Source organism: Microplitis demolitor, chromosome 8, assembly GCF_026212275.2.
Source record: "Microplitis demolitor isolate Queensland-Clemson2020A chromosome 8, iyMicDemo2.1a, whole genome shotgun sequence".
Classification (NCBI taxonomy): Eukaryota; Metazoa; Arthropoda; class Insecta; order Hymenoptera; family Braconidae; genus Microplitis; species Microplitis demolitor.
The window spans coordinates 13,824,333-13,845,163 of record NC_068552.1 but is presented as its reverse complement, the minus strand read 5'-3'; the positions used below and the strand labels follow the sequence as shown (position 1 = coordinate 13,845,163).

General features: G+C 31.6%; 1 protein-coding gene across 1 annotated transcript; it reads right to left on the bottom strand.

Annotated features, from left to right (window-relative positions):
• Positions 1–14,243: 14,243 nt before the first annotated feature.
• On the bottom strand, positions 14,244–17,349 carry LOC103573336 (facilitated trehalose transporter Tret1; the record flags this gene model as incomplete). Its single annotated transcript, XM_008552371.2, has 2 exons — positions 14,244–15,659; positions 17,217–17,349. Coding segments are annotated over 2 exons (1,476 nt in total), but the record flags the coding sequence as incomplete, so codon positions are not given.
• Between the last annotated feature and the right edge of the window lie 3,482 nt (positions 17,350–20,831).

The window sequence follows — 20,831 nt, the reverse complement described above, 5'->3', positions numbered from 1 at the left end:
GCGAGTTTTTATGGCATTAATATATCTAATGGAAAGACAAATATATAACAGTAAAAGGATAAAGAAAGAGAAGAGAAGTACCTGAGAGAGAGATTGGTGAAAAAGAAAAATATTAAAGTGTGTCTTGAGCTATTGCTTCAAGTGTAATCCTTTGTCGTATAAAATGTTATATATAGATATATATGTATATATATCATATACATATATATTTAAGAGATAAATCTTAGCGCACGATGTACACCGCTCGTCTACAGCATTACAGTCCGTTCCTCTCGGTATTCCGGCTCTTTAAAGCCACACATATCCACCGGGTCGTAAAGTCCAAACCCAATTTCTGCTGGATACCATTAGCAGGACCCATTAAACATTAAATGACAGGGAAAATGTAACCTGAATCTCGCCAAACGAGCCAACAGCAAGGTCCCTGTAGTATCTTACATTTCTGTATAGTCTACAATTAAGGTATTAATAATTATCATCTTAATTATTTGCAACCTTAGGTACAATTAATGACTGCCATATAACTCTATATACACCACATTATTCTATATTGATTTAACCATTTACCAAATGTAAATATATACATATACAACTATTTCAAATAGTCTATTTATAATTCAATAATCGTTTTGAATACCTAATCTATTTACCGAGAATCAATTTCTGGTTTATATATGTATACGTATCAAGATATCAAGTATTATCTACTAGTATGTATGACAAGAATAGATGTATCAAACTGTACTGAGTGTGCCATCTCTTACGGAAAGTTAGAAGCTACTGTTGCAACCGATTATTTTACTAGTGCAGAGAACTTGGCATACATTTGAATAATATTCATAGATCTTTCTGTACCAACGATAGTAGATTACGATATGGATGTCGGCACATTTTTCATTTATATACATATATTTTATGGGTTTAATATGTATACGGAGAAATAGATTTCACTAATTTAATTTAGTACCGACGATCAACTCACTAACTCACTTATTTTTTTTTTACGTTAAAATCAAGTGAATTAAAACTAAAATGGAAAAAATATATACTGTATACATTTATACATACAAATAAGTGAAGTAAATAAAAGCAAAGCTCGAAAGCGCCTCAGGCGTTTGTTCTCGTTTGCAAAACGTTTACAACGCCCGTATAAACCATCCCAATGGTAGTAACAAAGCTTCCATTGGGACCACCTACACTAATACTGCAACACAACTGTACCTTAATATAAATGTATATACTTTTGTAACGCGTATATATTTATATTGTGTGTTTTTGTATCTATAGACATCATTCAACAACAATTGTACTTGGAAACGTGTGGAATTTTATTGATGGAGCTGAGTCAATTACGTATTGAATCGCTCCCCATGAGCAATTACACCTTTGACAAATATTTAACTCCTGATCGTTGTAACGCGACATCCCTCTTTCTCTTTTACTTCCTCATTCTCTACTACCTCTGATGTTATCCCTTCCAACTTTTCCCCAGCCCCATCTAACGCAACACGTGTACCTTGGAGCTCGTGCCTCGAATCCATTTAACGGATATTGAAAAAAAAAAATAAAAAAAAAAAAAAAATAATAAATAAATAAAAAAAAACACTCAGTGGAACAAGAATGATAAAGGGGAGATCTTGGAGAAAGTAATATGCATAAAAATGAAAAAAAATAAAAAAATAAACATAAAGATAAATAAATAATAAAAAAATGAACTAGAAAAAGAAAGCTGTACTCTCTTGCTATATTCTTGACGAGTAGAAAATTCAAGAGATCAAGGAGTTCCTCATTTCTACACGTAGTTTGCGATGCTGAAGAAAATTCTCACGAATGGAAATTTCTTTTCCATTCGAGCGATATTAAAAAATATTCACATTGCCAAGCGTTCGACTCGTTCGTCTTCTACTCGTGCTACTAAGGGTAGAAATTTTATTTTTTTTATTTTTTCCTATCTTAACTTGACTACTTTTCGTCGTCGTCGTTCTCGTCATGGTCTTTTTTTCTTAAACTACTCTTTCTTCTTGAGCTTGTTCTTTTGGTGTTCATTCTCGATTTTTTTATTCCACTATCATCATCAACCAAAAACGAAATTCACCCCCCGGGAAATGAAAGCAGGCAAGGGTTTAAGGGTACACGTCACGCGATGATAACGATGTCAATTATGGTAATGAATTGTTAGGCGCCGAGGGATGCACAGCAGTTAAGTTAAAATATGACGACGCTTGGTACGGAGTAGGAGTTGAGAGAAGAGCGCGTGGGAACAGACCTTAAGTCTCGTATGTCTTATACTCCATAAAACTTCTACCTACTTGAGTATTTATTTTTTTTTAAATTTACTACCCCTGATAATCGCGTAAATAAACTTTTAAACCAAATAAAAAACATTTTTATAATAGTGTTTTCTGATATAACTTGATTATTCATACTATGCATTATGCTATACATGTACACATACATACATACATATACATATATTCATAGAATAAAAATCTTTTGAAGTAAAGTTAAATAATAATAAAGATATGGTAAAATAAAACACTAGTTTTTAGAGAGAAGACAAAATCCTCAGAGAAATCAAATAGTCAATATCAGATGGCCGTACAATTTCACACGGCGCAAGAAATCGGTGATCACAGCCAGAATATTTATCAGGATCGTGAAGATGCGAGGTCCAGATTTCTCTAGAGAAATTACTTTTTGAAAAGAGAAAAGTAAACAAAAAAAATAAAATAATAATGAAAGAAAATTTCAAGATTTTATTGAGTAAAAGAGCGTATGTATAAATTTGAAGTATGAGCAAAGTTGGTTGGTAAAGACAATTGTCCAGTGTGAAAAGGATTGTTGGTCTCATATATGTTTCGAATATTCCATGAAATACAACCCGAGAAAATATATCCGGTAGTTGTAGGATAGGGTGAAATACGACTCAGGTATCCGCGTAATTCTGGCCGCGAAAGGGAGAATACCTGACTCACTGTGGCTAGCAAAGGAAAGAAAAGTCCGAGACAGTTCGGGCAGTTTCTAGTGTATACGTAGTACTAGAGGTCCCACCCGGTGCTCCTAACTCAGTTAGATCTACGGTTTTCCTGTAACATAGATTCGCGTTTGCCGCATAGTAGCTCGGGCAGATGCGTGCCCTCGCTTCTTACCATTTTCTCTCTTTCTCCTACAAACTCTACATGATACTGTTTCTATCCTCATCGACTCTCGTCTTTTCTCTCTTGGTTTAATACTCAACTCTGTTGCTCCCTCGAGCGAAACCTCAAACGAGACCGCGTGGGACCTTCGTGCACGAGCCACGAAAAGCATCCGGCGGACGACGCGGCGCCTCGTTATTTCACCCTTGACAATTTTCGACTGAAGAGACTGAGCTTAAAACAATCATTTTATTACGATAAAAACGGGTGCTTGTTTTCCGTACAACTTTTTTTTTATTTTTCAACATTTTATGTGTTTAAACATATTAAAATAAATGTACTTTATATGTAGCTACTTAGTTTTCTTGATATATATATAAATAAATATATATTTAGAAAGACACTTACCGGACGTATCTTTAAATTTTTTCCGACCTCAAGAAATTCAGCACGTTCCATCTAATGCAATCGTCAGTCGCATCTTCTACTCGGTTTTCGCAACCCAACACAAGACGTGACTACCCTTAGCTTACCGCGTTAAACAAAAAGAAGACGTTTTTCCCCAGAGACTTTTAGCTAGCTCTCGGTGAAGAGCAAAATGAGAGGAAGAACGAGCACATAATTCAGCCATCTCGGGGTTACTGAGTTCTCGTGAATCCTCAAACGGCATTACTGACTCGTGTATTCTCTCGTTTTCTTACTCCACCGTGTATTTTTATTTTTTGTTTTTATTTTACTCTCTCTTCTCTCATTTACCATGTAACCATTTGGAAACGACTGACGCGTATACGTGCCAAGTTGAAAACAAGCCTTCCCACAAGAAAACTCATAAAGCAGATGTGAAAACCGTCAAAACTACGAATAAACCCAAGGGCTACCGAAGACCAAACTTTCTTGTTATATGCGGTAACAAAAATAAAAAATATCAATGTACAGTGCCGCTGTGTGTATGGATGTGTACTAGTGTGAGTTTATATGTGAGAAAAAAAAAAGTTTGAGATACGATATTAAATTGTTTCCCGCCAAATGTACTGAGGTTTCATGTCGTAAAACGCTTTTTACGATCTGTCATTTTGAAATTTTTTTATGAAACAAAGTTTTGCAGTATTTATTTTGTTCAAAGTGGAAGTATATATCCATGTCTGTAGACTATACATATATACAATATATGGACAATGCATTAAAAGAAAAATAAAATCAAATAAAGAAAAAAAAAGTGCTTCTGCGAAATAACTATGTGAGTGAGGTGCCAAAGGTTAGAATCCATTTCACAAGAGTAAAGTCAAAAGAGAAAAACTATAAGAGAAGCGTCGACTACAAAGACGAAGATGAGTGATCTCTCAGTTGCGTGCGTTCCGTGGTCTCTTCTGCAGCCAACAGCGTGAAATTAAAAGTTCCCATCGAGTCCCGCGAGGCTTCTTTCTACCCAACAGAAAAGATGCAAAAGGGATACGAAATGGAAAATAGAAAAAAAATTATAAGAAAAAATAAACAAGTGAAGATAGGAAAGACAGGGCCTTGAACAACGGCCGTCATCGATCTTTTCTCTCTCTTTTGTTTTTGTAGGACGTCGTTCGCTTTCTGTGTATACGTACTATACATGTGTGCAGATGTATATATGTATGCAGGTATATCAACGCATGAGGGGGATAGTAAATACCTTTGGCAGAATGACAAAATGTACCTAATCCATCGTAAACTGAGACCTTTGGCTTCCCGGATTTGCAGAAATCCGTGGTCATCTTCCCTATGAACTTTCGGTTTTTTTATGAGTGACATAAAAAAAAAAAATATAAATTTATAGTATTATCAATCAAACGAACAGAAATTCGATAAAAAAATTAAGATATTAATCCAATATATTACAAAAAGAATTCTTATATTTCATACGTGTCTGACTTAATTGTTGGCTCTACTACTTGCCCAAAGTTATTTTTCAATGTCCACTAAATTTATAAGATTTTTACTTACTAACATCTCAATCATCATTACACGTATTATTTTCTAATATAAAAAGTCTTATATATCAAACAAAGTTCTATTTTTTTAATTAAAAAAAAAAAGGTATTCAGTTATAATTTTGAAAGCTTAAACAAAAAAGACTTTTAAAATTTGAGATCGCATTCATACAGCTCGTGCACTCATAAATTGTCGTATATTATGGATACTTTAGTAAGAATCTACGTAATGAAAAATGGAAATAGCGAAAAAGAAGAAAAAAAGGTGTGATGATTTAAAATAAAAAGAAAAAGAAGAAGAAGAAGAATCGAGAAGGTCTGAGCAGAAAGCAAGAAAGATTTTTACTTTTCAATGGGGTGTAGCTAACGGCTGCAAGTTATTTGCATGTTACTGCCATTCCCATCACGTTCATGACCGGTCGCCATCTTGCATCACTTTACTTTGATCTCAGTGAGGCTAATTTCGTGGTTAAGTCCACACCGCACACGGAAGAACAAATTTTACCAAGACACCGATAAAATGTGTAAAGTGATGTAATCTATTAATTAACATTTTACACGGCCATTATACTGATCCATTCTTTGTTCATTCTTATCCGCATAATAAATTGATAAATAAAAATATTTATCTTCATACATATTTATAAGACTGCACGCAGATCCACACAGCCAACTAAATTAACCATCAGAACGTGTCTTGAGATAGACTAGAGTCTAAAGACCTACAGAGTAAGCAAAATTATACGATTTACTTATAAAGAAAGATATTGATGGCGTAAGATCGGTCAGGGAACATTCATAAGCCTTTTCATCTCGTCGAACCAGTATGGTATATGGGTTTAAGATATTCCATGCGCCGGGTGTTTGAGAAGTAATAAAAAGCCGGCGCGCGGCGTCATTACGTTCATCCAGACAAACGAGGTGCCGGCGTGACTAGGATGTCGACGCCGCGGAAGACGAATGCCCGACGTCAAAGGGAGAATCGAAAACTTATTCAAACGCGTACCGGAGAGAAACGGGATTGCAGAAGAGGAACGTATGGACGACGACAACGGCAACGATGAGAACGAGAAAGTGCTGTGGGCGTACAAGAAGATGAGCTAATAATTCTCAAAGCTTTTAGCTGACAAATTACTTTACTTTATGCACTAACTAAATCATCAAACTTGTTATTAAAACAATATAATTTGTTTCTTTAACGAATGAGAGTATAAAGAACAAAGATCAAGAAGATAAGCTACAGATTTTTATATATTTTTACCGCAGTCTATCATTTTTCATTTAGCAAATACAATATGTTACATAGTTATTCACTCTGAAATATGATGGACGAGTAGAAACTTAACACAATGACGAATGATGGTACGGTTGACGATGCGTTAGAGATTTACATATCATGGACTTGATGCTCTTCATATAAAATAAATATTTCACGTCAACTTCTTTTACTTTTCTCATTTTCTCTTTATCTCTTAGAAATGTATATAAAAATATAAATTTTTTTCAAAGCTACATTTTGAGTCATTTATTTTTTATTCCCTGATCTTACTGTCTCTGCACGGAAGAAAGACAGTGATGGTGTAGCCTCTCACTGAAGCTCGGACTCTTCAAATCTCGGCGGGTGACTAGAGATTTGTTGGACACACGGATAAAACGTGATGGGATCAACAAAAATAAAAATATAGTTACAGCCTCCTTCTACCTACCGCATAAGCTGACGATCTTCTAACAATACATTTATCAATTATTCGACTTGAAAATTCTACAGGTCTTTGAAGGCATATTTGTATAAAATATTGCTATAAATATATAAAATACTAATGCACCCAATTGCCATGTATTTACAGTAGTTTAGAAAATTAAAGCCTCGAAATTTTTTTTCACTTCATTATCACGTCTCATATTCTACAGTGACACGCACGTTTGACAATAAATTTAACCTCGTGGCCAAAGTTAATATAACTTTTGTCGTAACGTTTCTATGTTCGTGATGCTTGGGAAATGTAAAAATATATTTAAAAAATAAAAAAAACATGAAATAGAATGGAAAGGTTAAAAAGTTAGCCACTATACTACATCAGTGAGCATAAAAAACTCCCAACAAATTGTGTTAAAAAAATATATATACATATATATGTAAAATGTCAAAGTATATTTTTATTTTATGCACAAGTACAAAATAAAAATGAACATAAAAAAGTGTCTTCGGAAGGGAAACAAAGATGACGTATAAAAAGTTAATAAATAAAATGGAAAAAAAGAAGAAAATAATAAAAATTTGAGCTTTTGTTCTAGGAAAAACATTACGAGCACTCGTGGTGTAGAATGTATATATAGATGAGAGGTAAAACCAAGCAATCGTTCGGAAGAGGACTCTAGCAAGCAAACGACCAGAGACACTGGAGCCATAGACAACACTCGGTGGGGCTCATAGAGGTAGTGCGCGTCTGTTACCTTCTCGCTGGGACGTTACGGCAAGCCGATATCTAATACCGCCCGCTGTTGGCGAATCCCAAATGCAGCACAACCCTAAGTGATACACACTTTATTTATTATTATTGCTGTGGAGCCGTATAGCCTCTATCTCTTTGTATATATATGACGATGTCATACGGACATACGGGGACACACCTGAAACGACGAGGCAAAGCAGACTCATCGTAAAAATTGCCACAAAAATTCCATCTTCTCACTCTTATACTGCTTCTATATGCTTTCCACTTCTGCTTTCATATCCTCCTCAGCCTCCACTTTCCTCTCTTTGTAGATCCTATTGTCCGGTCTCTCTGTACTGTCGCTTTTGGTTTATTAATTTTTTCGTAAACACAACTCGGGTCATTGAGTTTTTGAGACAAAAAATATACTCATTACTGTTATATAATTTTATTAAAATTAACATATTTCATTTTGCCACAAAGTCTACGTTTTATTTTTTTTATACATTAATTTAAAAAAAAAAACTAACGAATTTATGAGAGTTTACTTTTTTAACATTTTAGTAATTAAAACTAGTGTCTGTGAAATGAATTTTATTTCTGTCATACATTTGTATTTGTACAGTGACATGTTTAATGAAATTTAGACCGACTGAAACATTTATAAACTCACGAGAAAATAATTTGACGCGTTATCTTACACCGGAAACTAATCCAAAGACGACCTAATCCAACGTAATCGAGCTTTGACGATCGAGTCGGGTCGCGTACCGTCTCATCGACGCTCGATTCGCGCGAAAAACGAAACGAGAACGTGCTGTGAATTCATGAACAACTTTAGCTTACAAAAATGTACGTGCTCGGGATAGAGGGTTAGAAAGGGCATGTAGGACGAGGGAGGATGATGCCAAACTCGTATTAGATCTTTTCGTTCGAGGGGTCATCGTGAGCAGCATTAGGGTCCAAGTGATGTCGCGTGACGATGTACGACAGATAAAATCTCTTTTCACTGAATGACTGAACGTTCAAATAACAATGTAAATTAGTGCAGGGTATTTATAAATTACTAAATTTAGTTTTTTTTTTTTTTTTTTTTTTTTTTTATTTATAAAATTAAATTTTAACGTAACATTGAAGTAATAATTAGCATTTAATAAATTATAATTTAAAAGTATAGAAATTTTTAACATGGTAATAATTCAGTTTTATTTATAAATTACATTAAAAATTTATTTTATTAATACCCGAGTCAAAAAACAAACTCGGATGTAAGTCTCAAAGTTCTTAATGAGGTTTTTGAGGATCAATTTAGAATTTGAAGATTGATAACAATATATACTGTAAAAAATTTCGGTGTAAAAATGGACCTGGAGAACTATACATGGCCGTATAGTGTAAAATAATGGTGTAAAATTCTCTCGGTGTAAATTTTCCATCCGTGTAATTTTAACACGGTGTAATCTAATTTTTTGACACCATTCCGTGTTACTCGTTGTAATTTTGATTAATGAGCAACAAAACAATCATTGAATATTTTTAACTATACACAGTAAAAAAGGATTCGTCAAAATTGACACTTTCGTGTGTAAAACGATCGATTGACACTTATTTATATGTTATTTCAACGTACGTCGTTTGTTTTGAAAAAGTTACACTCGTGTGTGCTAAAAGTAACACATCATGAGTGTCGAAATTCTCGAAAACGTAACCTTCAGTTTTAACACACTCATATGTTATTTGCAACACTTGAAGACTGTTGAATTTAATATAAGCTTTTGTGTTACTTGGACACTTCTCAAAAATATTTTTTACATTATTTAATGTACAGTTAAAATCAATGAAACAACTGTAGATAATTGATTCTTCAGCAGTGAAATATTAAAAATAACCATAATATTAGTAAAAATAATAGAAAAATAATAATAATAATAAAAATAATAATATCATGTATTGTTCAATATATATGTATATATTGTAACAAATGTGATATATACAATCATTATTATTATTTTCTTAAAATGTTCTTAAAATTAATCCAATCCAATTATAAAATGAAATGAATAATAAAAAATGCCAGCCGATCATTACAATGGTGTGGTTACACGATGGGTAGCACGTCGTACTTCTCCCCAAAAAAAAACAACCGAGGCAATAGTTTTAACTTTTTATTTGAAATTATCCAAGAATTCGTTTGTTTCGGTCGAAATTATTTTTAACATATTTTGTGTGTTGATTTCACAGTAACATATAAAAAGTGTTACTTTTGTATAAAAGAACATTTTTGTGTGTTAAAAAGTCAATCGATTGTGACAGTTGAAACAAGATAAATATTGTATGTTAAATTGACACACAAAAGTGTTGAAAATTCAACACTCAGAATTTTAACATACGCTTTTTTTTACACTTTGACGATTCGTTTTTTACTGTGTATACTTAATCAATAATTACATTAATTTTATTTAGATATTAAATAGTATTTTGAACATTTAAATATTTTTATGATCAATTTTCTTAACGCCAAATTATCATGAATTATACATTTAAACGTTTGATGGTGTCAAAATTTTGAATTCACACTGCCTAAATTTAACACCGAGTTTGGTGAAATTTTCACACTAAAATTTTTACACCGAGACATTTACACTACTCCGGGTCCAAAAAATTTTTTACAATGTAGAAAGTTATTTTAGTTTAATCCTCAAAGTAGTAGTTACGACCAATTTTACAACTTTGAGGACTAAACTGGAATAACATAATCTGGATTAAAGCCTAAAAATACTCAAAACATAAAGGAATAATTTTATCCGCATTTGAATCTCAAAAGTCTCATTCGAAGTATTCTCTCCCCTCTTTTTCTATCTAAAATTTTCATAACTCGAAATATAACTTTTCATTCGTTGAGGATTTTGAGGTCTTAATTATAATTTAAAAAGTCAATAAATTATTCTCATTTAGACCTCATCGTTCTCATTGAAGATTTTGAGTACTTAAGTAGAGTTACTTTCTAGGCGGAAAATAAAACATTAAAGGAATTGAGGCTTTTGAGGACTAAACTAGAATTTGTTTTTTGACTCGGGATATGTGTATTATGTGAACTAATAAATTTATTTTACATAAAATAACATGAGTCATTTTATAGAACTGAAAAAAAAAAAAAATTTAATTTCTTTGTGGCCATTTATAATTTTTTTTCATTTTCTTCTTTTTATATTTAATTACTTGGTCCTGAAGTAGTGACAGGACGATGATCGTGACGACGACGATGATAGCAAGACTAGTACTGGTGTTCTTATACAGAAGAGAAGAGTAGTGCAGCAATGGTATGGAAGGAGGTATAAAGGTTCAACGAGCATGAGTTGGTTACGCGGTGTAGTGAGGTGTCTGCCGGTTCTTATATTAGCATTTGGTAATAGGCCTGTCACTATTCACTGGCTGTTAGCAATCAAAGCACCCTCGACAACTCTCCAGGGCTCTGAGGTATATTCCCCCGTCGGCCAACCAGACTCAGCCAATTTCTAATTTTTTTTCTTTGCTTTTTTTTTATTATTCATTTTTTATTATTTTTTTTTAGTATAATATACACATCAACAGTGTCTTGATTTCAACGTGAAAATCTCCCGGATGCGTTAGAAATTCTCAGTAAAGTTTTGTCAGATACAAAGCGTAAAAAGGGAAAATTCCTATTGCAAACTTTCATTCTCTTATTTCATTATTATTTAACTCTGCTCGAGAGCCTGAATAATTTCCGGGATGAGATTCATTTTCTCCTGGCATACTCACGGCTTATTTCTTCCTTTCTCTTTCTCTCTCTTCCACTCTTTTAAAATATATTTCCATCTCACTCTTTCACTTGGAGTGCACACCGATTTCTCATATCGGCCGAAACCCTCGTATAACCACAGCGCTACTGTTCTGGCAACCACCCTCGTTGGCAGCTTATTGGGGTAAGTATGTACTTTGTTTAAAATTCTTGCTTTTACACAAGCCAAATTTAGGCCACTATCTTTCCCTCAGCTTTATATACGTCCCTCACACTAGACTTAAAACTTAAACTTTTTACATCATCGTCAACACCCTGACTGATTGGCATAAATACATTAAAATTAAAAGAAAATTAATCTTCTTTACAACAAACATTTTTTTTTCTATTTAATTGTATTTTATAAGCTTACAGAAGTAGTTCTTATATAATGCAGCAGCTATTCCTGTGTGCCCAGACGCATTATTGAGGGTAAGTAAGTACATAGTTTGCTATGTATTCCTACATCTTATACGGTCAACCTAAGCTAAGCCGGTTGGAGCCGTTATACGAGCCACGAAACGAGCTACTCTTCTATTACTCACATAAATGTAATATGTTTTATGTACAGGTAAATATAATATGGACGGAGTTGGAAAAAAATATAAAAAGAATACATCAACGTTCACATGTACACACAAAAAGTACCAGCACATATTCTTGCACCTAAATTAAGGATGTACTCACGAAAATGTCCAATACAAAATAGAACACAGACTAGTATACTGGGTCTGTAAAAATCTCGACGACATTAAATTTAAACCAGAGATCGTTGGATTGACATCATCGTAACTCTTAAGCCAATAAAATCTGTGATTTGCTGGAGACATTTTCTTTTAAGATCTGCGCCCTCATTTCTTGTTACTTAATTTTTTTTTATATCATTTCTAAATTAACTCATGGACGTACTTTATCCCGTTGCGATACTTACTTTTACTGCTGACTAGATTTTTCATCTAATAAAACAAGCTTAGCGTATACCATTATCAAGATATATTGTAACATTTGCTAAGAAATATTTTATTTTAGATTTTTTTTTTATTTAAATAAAAAAATATTCATTAATTATTTATATTAAATTATGTCTAGTGGTTTCTTTTATTTGCATAATTTATTGTACAGATAAAAGTTTATTTTTACATAATATACATTAAACGTAACATCCCGCTAAAACGGGGAAATATCGTTTTAACGTCATCACACTCTCGTTTTTGCAGCTGTTCCTTGATGATTGCCCTCTAGACACTTGGCTCCAAGCCGAGAGTGCAGACAGAACTGATTTAATTGGATACTCCAGTTGTACATTTGAAGTAGTCCAAAGACTTTCGAGCCATTCCTTGAATAAACGTTCAGAAAAGTGCAATAGTTTTTTACTGTTATACTTGAAAATTTTAAATTACTATTAAAAACGTAAAAAAATCATTTTATCTTGTTACGCAAATTTAATAGATTTAGAATTCATACAATAAAATACAAAATTAACTTATTAAATAACTTAAATTACATTAACAATTTCGGCATTTGTTGTTTATTTAAGTAAATTAATTATACCAGTCAATCTATTGCAAGGGACAGCACAATAAATACAATTATTACATACTTTATCTTTGTTTAGTAACATAAAGAGACGAAACTTGACAATATAGACCCTCGTGATGAAGTTTTCCAGGCCGATGCTTCCAGCATCGCTGATTCTATTGTCTCAGGATGCTCCTCCGGGAGGCCTACTACACTTTTACTTTTTTTTTTGCGCCTTTATTTTTTTCTTCCATTCCAATTTTTTCTTTTCTCTCGATACATTACGTGATAGAAATATTGTATAGTGCCAAAATGTTATTATCGCACGTGTGAATGCCCAACTGTGAATAAAAACCTTCTTAGCTCATTTGTTCCTGGCAAATTAACAGATTGAAATAAACAACAAATTGCTAATTATTATTATTATTATTATTATTTTTTTTACATAATATACTTTATCTTATAATCTGATTAAATTAGAGAATGACCGCCCATTCAAATTATTATTTTTAATTTTATTATAAAGCAACTTCCCAAATTTCGTTGCTTGTAAATATGCAGCAAAGAAATTTTGTAAAAATTAACACAAAACTGTGACTTAGAACAACATTTTACTTTAACATTATTCATTTGTGTAAAAAAAAATAACAAATAAATGTTAAAAATAACACAAGAAAATGTTAATATTCTCTGTTGCCGGTTCTAAACTGTTACACATTCGAATGTTATCTGCAACACACTTAAAGTGTTGTTTTGACATTTTTATTTGTGTTATTCATCACACTCTTTGTGTTACTATAAAGAATTAACCCGCACTCTATGTTACAGTTACATTTTAAAAGTGTTAACACTGTTTTGACAGTAACACTGAGTAAATGTTACTTTTATTTCAATTAACATTTTTTGAGTTCAAAATAAACTGATCAAACAATAAATTAACACTATGTTAAATTAACACAAAAATGTTAAATACTTAACTTAAAATTTTTAACAGTCTTTTTTCTTTACACGAATACAAAAAATTTTTTACTGTGTAATTTTTGAAAACCAGTTCAAATTTTATTTTTAACTTTGCATTGAAAAAATTAAAGTTCTTTTAATAATCTGCAAATGGAAGTCAATTAAATAAGAATTATAAACATTTTTTATTCAGTAGCATTAAAGTGGCTTTAAAAATTTTTTAAAATTAACCTTCTTGCCTCCAACTCTCTTGCATATTTAAATAAATATATTATTAAAAATATTTAGCTTACAAGTTACGTAAAATAATTAATTTTCCTTTAAAGGAAAATGTTATTTAAAATATTTTAAAAATTATAAACTACCATCAGAATCAATATCAACAATAGAAGTCTTACAATAACATCAATAATAATAACAATAAAAAAAGTAGTATTCAGAAATTACTCTGAAAAATTATCACAGTTAATTTTACAAAAATGTCCTCACATTAAATATGTATTTTATCTTTAATGTTTGGTCGTAAAAATTTTTTGTGGATTTAACTCCCGCTGGATCTCTTCCAATGACTTTCCTTTCGTCTCAGGCGTAATAAAATAGACAAAGAGAGTGCCTAGAGTACAACAGATGGCAAATATCCAGAATGTCCAATGGATTCCAAGTGCACTGTTCATTGCTTGAAAACTAAGACCAACTAGTGTAGCAAAGACAGCACCGACTAAGATTCCACTTGCTACAGCAGTCCCTTTAACATTTGTAGGAAATAATTCACCCATAAGTACGTACGGGAGTGTACCAATTCCAAATACTTCCATCACGTCGTACGCAATCAGAGCAGCAATCGGTAACCAAGTAATCGATGAAACGTCCATGTGTACACTGTATTTAAGATAAAAGAAGATACCAACGGCAATCAGGGCAATTGATGATGACAGACCAGAGACAAGCATCAGGATTCTTCTACCAAGACGATCAACAAGAGCTGCGGCAAGGATTCCGGCCACAAGTTGGAAGACACCGAGAATAACAACGGCCTGTGCTGCTGGTAGAGCTGAACCACTTTGAGCAAAAATCTCTTGAGTATAGGCCACTACAACTATATGTCCTGAGAATTGTTGAGTCGCCTTAAGTCCTAATAGTATCAACAATGCCCGTCTATTACCACGAGTTCTCACTAATTCCACCAATAAATTTTTCTTTGACCTCTTGCCTTCCTCAACGGCACTTCTCATCACTTCAATATCCTCCCTCACACTTTCAACATTTTTTAATCTTCTAAGTACCATCAAACTTTTTTCAGCTTCAGGTACTCGATTTTTAATTAAATAAAAGTACGGTGTTTCTGGCATAAATATAAACACAACAATAAATAAAAATGGTATTGATAATGAAATAAGATTTAATTTCCAGTATGGAAAATAAGCACCAAGTGTTGTGACAAATAGTGTACCAATGTTCGTTGACATTTTTAAAAGTGTACCCAATGCACCGCGTATATTTTTATCCGCTATTTCAGCAAGATAAATTACTGTGACATTATAAACACCGCCGTGTCCAATACCAGCAATTAACCGTGCTGCGTATAACATTTCAACGTTTGTAGCAAAGATAATGAGACACCAACCAACAAGCTGTGGAGCTGCTAGTATTAATAGTGAATATTTTCGTCCAAGTCGATCAATGCACACAGGACTTATTAGTGAACCGATTATTGCACCAATTGTATACAAGGTAACCACCCACGCACCTTGACTCTTGGTTATCGGGCTTTCGATACTTGGATCCGTCAGATGAGGCAAAGCTGGAGAAGTCCATCCGAGGTGACCTCCACAAGCTATAACTGCTAGGCTAGCTAAAATGTCAAACAATATAATTGTTATTGAAATGTGATAATTATCATAAATTATTAAATCGTACAATAGTTGATAAATTTATATAAATATATATATATTTTTTTTTTACCATCATCTATTGACTTTGTTAATTTTTTCGTTTTGTTCGTCTAAAGAGACGTAAAAAAAGTTTTACATTTTATTAATTAAAAATTATTAAGTAATTATTCAATTTATTAATTACGAACATGCATAGCAGTAATAATATTCTCTCGAAAAATAAAACCATTCAGTAATTAGGTATTTCATCTAATTTAATTTACCATGTTGACACTCTCAATCAATTTACTCATATTATTATCAACAACAAAAAAAAAAAAATATATATATATATATATATATATATATATACGCTTGATGCTCACGTAACATTTTCCATGAACAAATGTCTCTTGGCTTTACCTCTCGCTTAAACTAATTTTTGAATTATGCAATAAAAAAAAAAACCAACTAATTTGTATTAAAGTAAACAAAACGAAAAACGCTCCTGTTTCTTTGTTAGAAATTTTTTTTTTATTTACTATTTTTTTTTTTTGGTTTTTAAAACTGCCATTAGAATTATCAGAATATTTTCCTCAAACAATTATAGTAATTACAATCTAAATATATATATATATATATCGCTCGAAATGAGCTAGTAGTTTACAATATACATTATTATATACTTGAATATTCTTATTATTTAAATATTTTTCTAACATATGAACCTATAATCATGAATTTAAATCATCTAATGATTTATCTCGTATACTTGAGTCGCTTGTAATTATACGATCGTTACGGTTGCGGGTTACGTGTAAACTAAATAAATAATTCTTTATACTACGTATAATTCACACAATAAAAAAGTAAACTTATTGTTATTTATTTTTTTTTAACTTCACGCTAAAAAAATTGCAAATTTTCAAAAAGAGAGAAGTTATTGATTTTAGTCCGATTTTCGAAAATCGAATTTTCATCAGATGTCGACGATATCTTTGGAACGAATTAACCGATTTGAACGTACTTTGGTGGCAATCAAAAGAGCTCGCCAAAATTTAAAATTGATTAGATTTTGGAATATATCGGTCATGTAGTATATAAGTTATACGAAGAATAAAAATTAAAAATTTTTTTTGTTTTTGGTTTTTTTGCATATAACTCATAAACCATTTGCCCGATTTACCTCAAAATGTAATCAGTTCTAAGTCTTGGTGAGCTCTTTTCATTGCCACCAAGAACGTTCAAATCAATTGATTCGTTTCAAAAATATCGTCGGACAAAAATTATATTTTTTCAGTAAAGGTATGTTTTACCGGCCTAATAGATTTTTGAGCTCGAAGAGCCCAGAGTCAGGTGGTTTTCAGTATTTTTTATATCAAATATAGATAAAAATAATTAACAAAGTCAACTTTTGTCATGGTTATTCTGTTGGAAGTGCACTTGAAAATTATACGCTACTGCTTATTTGTAATAATGATAATCGATATAAATTTATTTTTTTAACATATACATAATTTATTAGTTACATATCTTACCGCTAATTGCTGCGATAAATTGTAACCACTGACTTCCTCGTTCAGGTGTAAACTGTTGTTGGCTTTCAATTTCTTTATTATTATCTTTTTCCACAGAATTTTCAATGTCAACCCCACGTCCAAAATGTAAAAAAAAATTTTTTAAACGCATTTTTAATAAACTCAATTAAATAAATAATATAATTAAACTATCATTTTTATTAATTAACTTTTTTTTTAATTAGTAACGACCAGTAACTTGCAACTTTAAAAAAATATATTCAATGACTTAAGTATTAGAATTGTCGCTTTGAAGTAATAAAATTCAAGTTCAATGTAAACAATATATGCAAAGTCCACTATTCATTATTATTATTATTATAATTTTTTTTTTTTTTTTTTTTTTTTACCACGATAAGCGACACGTGGTGTTCCAAACTGAAGTAACTGACGATAGAACTTGTACATTTAAAGGCAATTGAGTGATAGACGAGTATGGTGGGGCCCAATACAGAGACCCGTATAATACACACCACAACTTCCTCTTATGCACTCCCTCTTTTTTTTTTTTTATTCACATGGTCTGCATGCCTACACTACTGACCACCAGCTAAAAAATAAAATAAACTAAACCGAGCAATAAGCAGTAAAGTAAAGTCGTCTTGTATTGTCTTGTCTTGTCTTAAACTGACAACCAGCAATTCATGGACACAGCCAATTACAATGCCACGCACAGAGTTCTTTTACTTTTTTACTTCAACATTTATTCTCAATTTAAATACACATACACATACATACAATATACAAACTCGCGTCATCGTTCCGCGTCTTAATCCATGTCCTCCGATTTCCTCCATCTACTTCCGAATTCCCTAAGACTTTTTTTTTTTAATTTTTATTCACTCATCGTTAAACGATGTCGTTACGAAGCTATTTTAAATAGTCATTCGCACAATTGCTTCTTATAATTCGTTGACAATAATAATTTAATTTAAAAAAAAAAAAAATACAGCAAATTCTTATCGAGAACAATTTTTTTTTTTTTTTTTTTTTTTTTTTTTCAAAACTATACATTATAAAAAGAGTGTTGTTAAAAATGGACTTAATTTAACACCGCGCAGTGTCAATATGAAATGACACCAGTGTAGGCGGTGTAATTTGGCGGTGTTAAAAAACTGGTGCTAAATCGGTGTAAAAAAAAATTCCACAGCAATTAGAAAAAAAAATTTATTATATATAAAAAATATAGAAAGTAAATGAATATTATTGGGAGGAAAATTAAATTTTGCTATGTCCTTATTTAAATAATTATTTATATTATAAGTAATTTATTTAAAAACTACGCAATCTGACGCCTACCATTTTAATCACTAATAATTTAATTAATTAATAAAAACACTTTTTAACTATAGTAATCGAATGAGTAAAAATATTCACAAATCAAAATATTTTAACACTGAAAAATATTTGAACACCATTTTCGGTGTTGAAAATTAATACCAAAAATTTTAACGAACACACTGCTTGGACTTACCCCGTTTTTTTACAATATAGTAAACAAATAAAAGAGTATAAATATTATTAAAATGAATTATTTTTCAAATAAAACTTGAAATGTAGAATTAAAAAAATAAAAATAATTTGATGTCTACTGACATGAGTATCAAGATATAAAATATAATTATATAATTATTGTAATATTAAAATGATTCGATCGAGTTGTTGTTTATTTTGTCGAGTTTCACAAAGCGTAATTGTTAATGAATCGTATACGATCGAGTCATTATGTCAGAGAAACATTCCAACATGTCGTCGATAGTAAATACAAACGTAAGATTTATATATCCGGATACCTTTGCTTCTTCATGTCACAGTGCCAACAATGTAATTAAAATTTAACGTAATTAGAAAATTTTAATAACTTAATATACAAATTGAGTTTAAACTTGCGTTATTACTTAAGAAAATTAATTTCATTATCAACTTTATTGCATAATAAATATAAATTATTGATAAATTATTCCATTAACAATTTTATTATCCACTAATTGCCATAATAAATTATGGACTTTATATTATTGTTTTTTTTTTTTTTTTTTCATATTGTTTATTTATATTATAAAACTTGAGGGTCAACCAAAGATATTAAATTCTTCACACGGCAGCGATAATTCCACAGATTGCAACATTCTTTAGACAAACAACTGAGATAAAAATTAAAATTATTTATGATGATTAATATATGTGTTTCTACATTCTGGGTGATGCATAACAAGTTCACAGGCCGCTTCATGGTGATTTTATCCGCCAGACAAGATGAATAGTTATGCAATTAGTATAATTCCAGTAAGCCATGCACAATAACATTAACATTCCTCGGTAGATCGCTAAAGATTTCCAATCATTCATTCTATCAAACAAGACAGAGTGAGAGACTGAAAAAAAAGACAGATATATAGATATATATACAAGTTAAGGCAATTATCTCAGACTTATTTTCCTTCTAAATTAGATACTTCCTCTTCTCTTTCCTCGAATATATCAACACATGCTATCATACACTTAATAATATTATTAAATAAATGATCCAATATCTTTTATAAATTAATCTTAGTAAAGTTAATTATTTTTTTAATCATATATACTCATTAATAATTGTCAAAAACAAATTTCTGCTTCATTGATTATTAGAAAAAAAAATTTTTTCTTCATTTTCAGATATCAGTGAAATAATTATACAAAATGTATATGCGCAGCGGTGACTAGAGGTATTTAAGTGTAAAAACATGAAAAAAAACCCATGGAAGAGAGGTCATCGTAACCAAAGTACTAAGTGAGTGTATATTTATCTTACGTTTGACAAACAAATCAGTCTGTAATCCCAAGCAACATTTATACCAAAGTACCAAGGCCATTATTAATCAATGGTACAAATAGTTTTTTTTAGACCCATTATTATTCAATTAAGCGTTGTTAGTATAAATTTTTTTCCTTATCATCTCAAAGACTCATTATCTCATTAAAATGGTATATGGCCATTAAACAATCTATATAAATGATTTTTCAGAGATTTCTCCCTCATAAAATAGTCTTGTGATATTCATCTTTCTTGATCCTTTCTTTCTTTCTCTCTTTCTTCCTGTTATCCTCTCCGCAGTATCATTATATTTTCTCACTCTTACTCCCTCAGTTTTCTACACTATGACTGAAGGCTTTGAGTTTCTATTCGGTACGCGTGCTCAAGATACTGCCTTGCACTTTAAATAAATGAAGGCCACAAGTCAGTAGGGGGGCAGGCGTGAAGACGACTTCGCCCTGCAAGCTTGCAAGACGCCAATGCGCGCTGCAAGCTCGACTTACCCAACCAATCCGATACCCGACCAAGTCCACGTTGTAGTATAAAGGGGTGGCATGCCACGATCACGTGAACCCACTCCACCACGCCCACTCTTGTACTTCCACCACAATTTACCGCCAATCTTCATACAATATATATATACACATATATAAATACTACTCACGTTTCATAATTAACCCAAACAAAATTCTTAAAACAAAATAAAAAGTCCCCAAGTCAACCCCTGAAATCGTGTTTAAGTTTGAGTCAATATATATCATACTATTCAAATTACATAT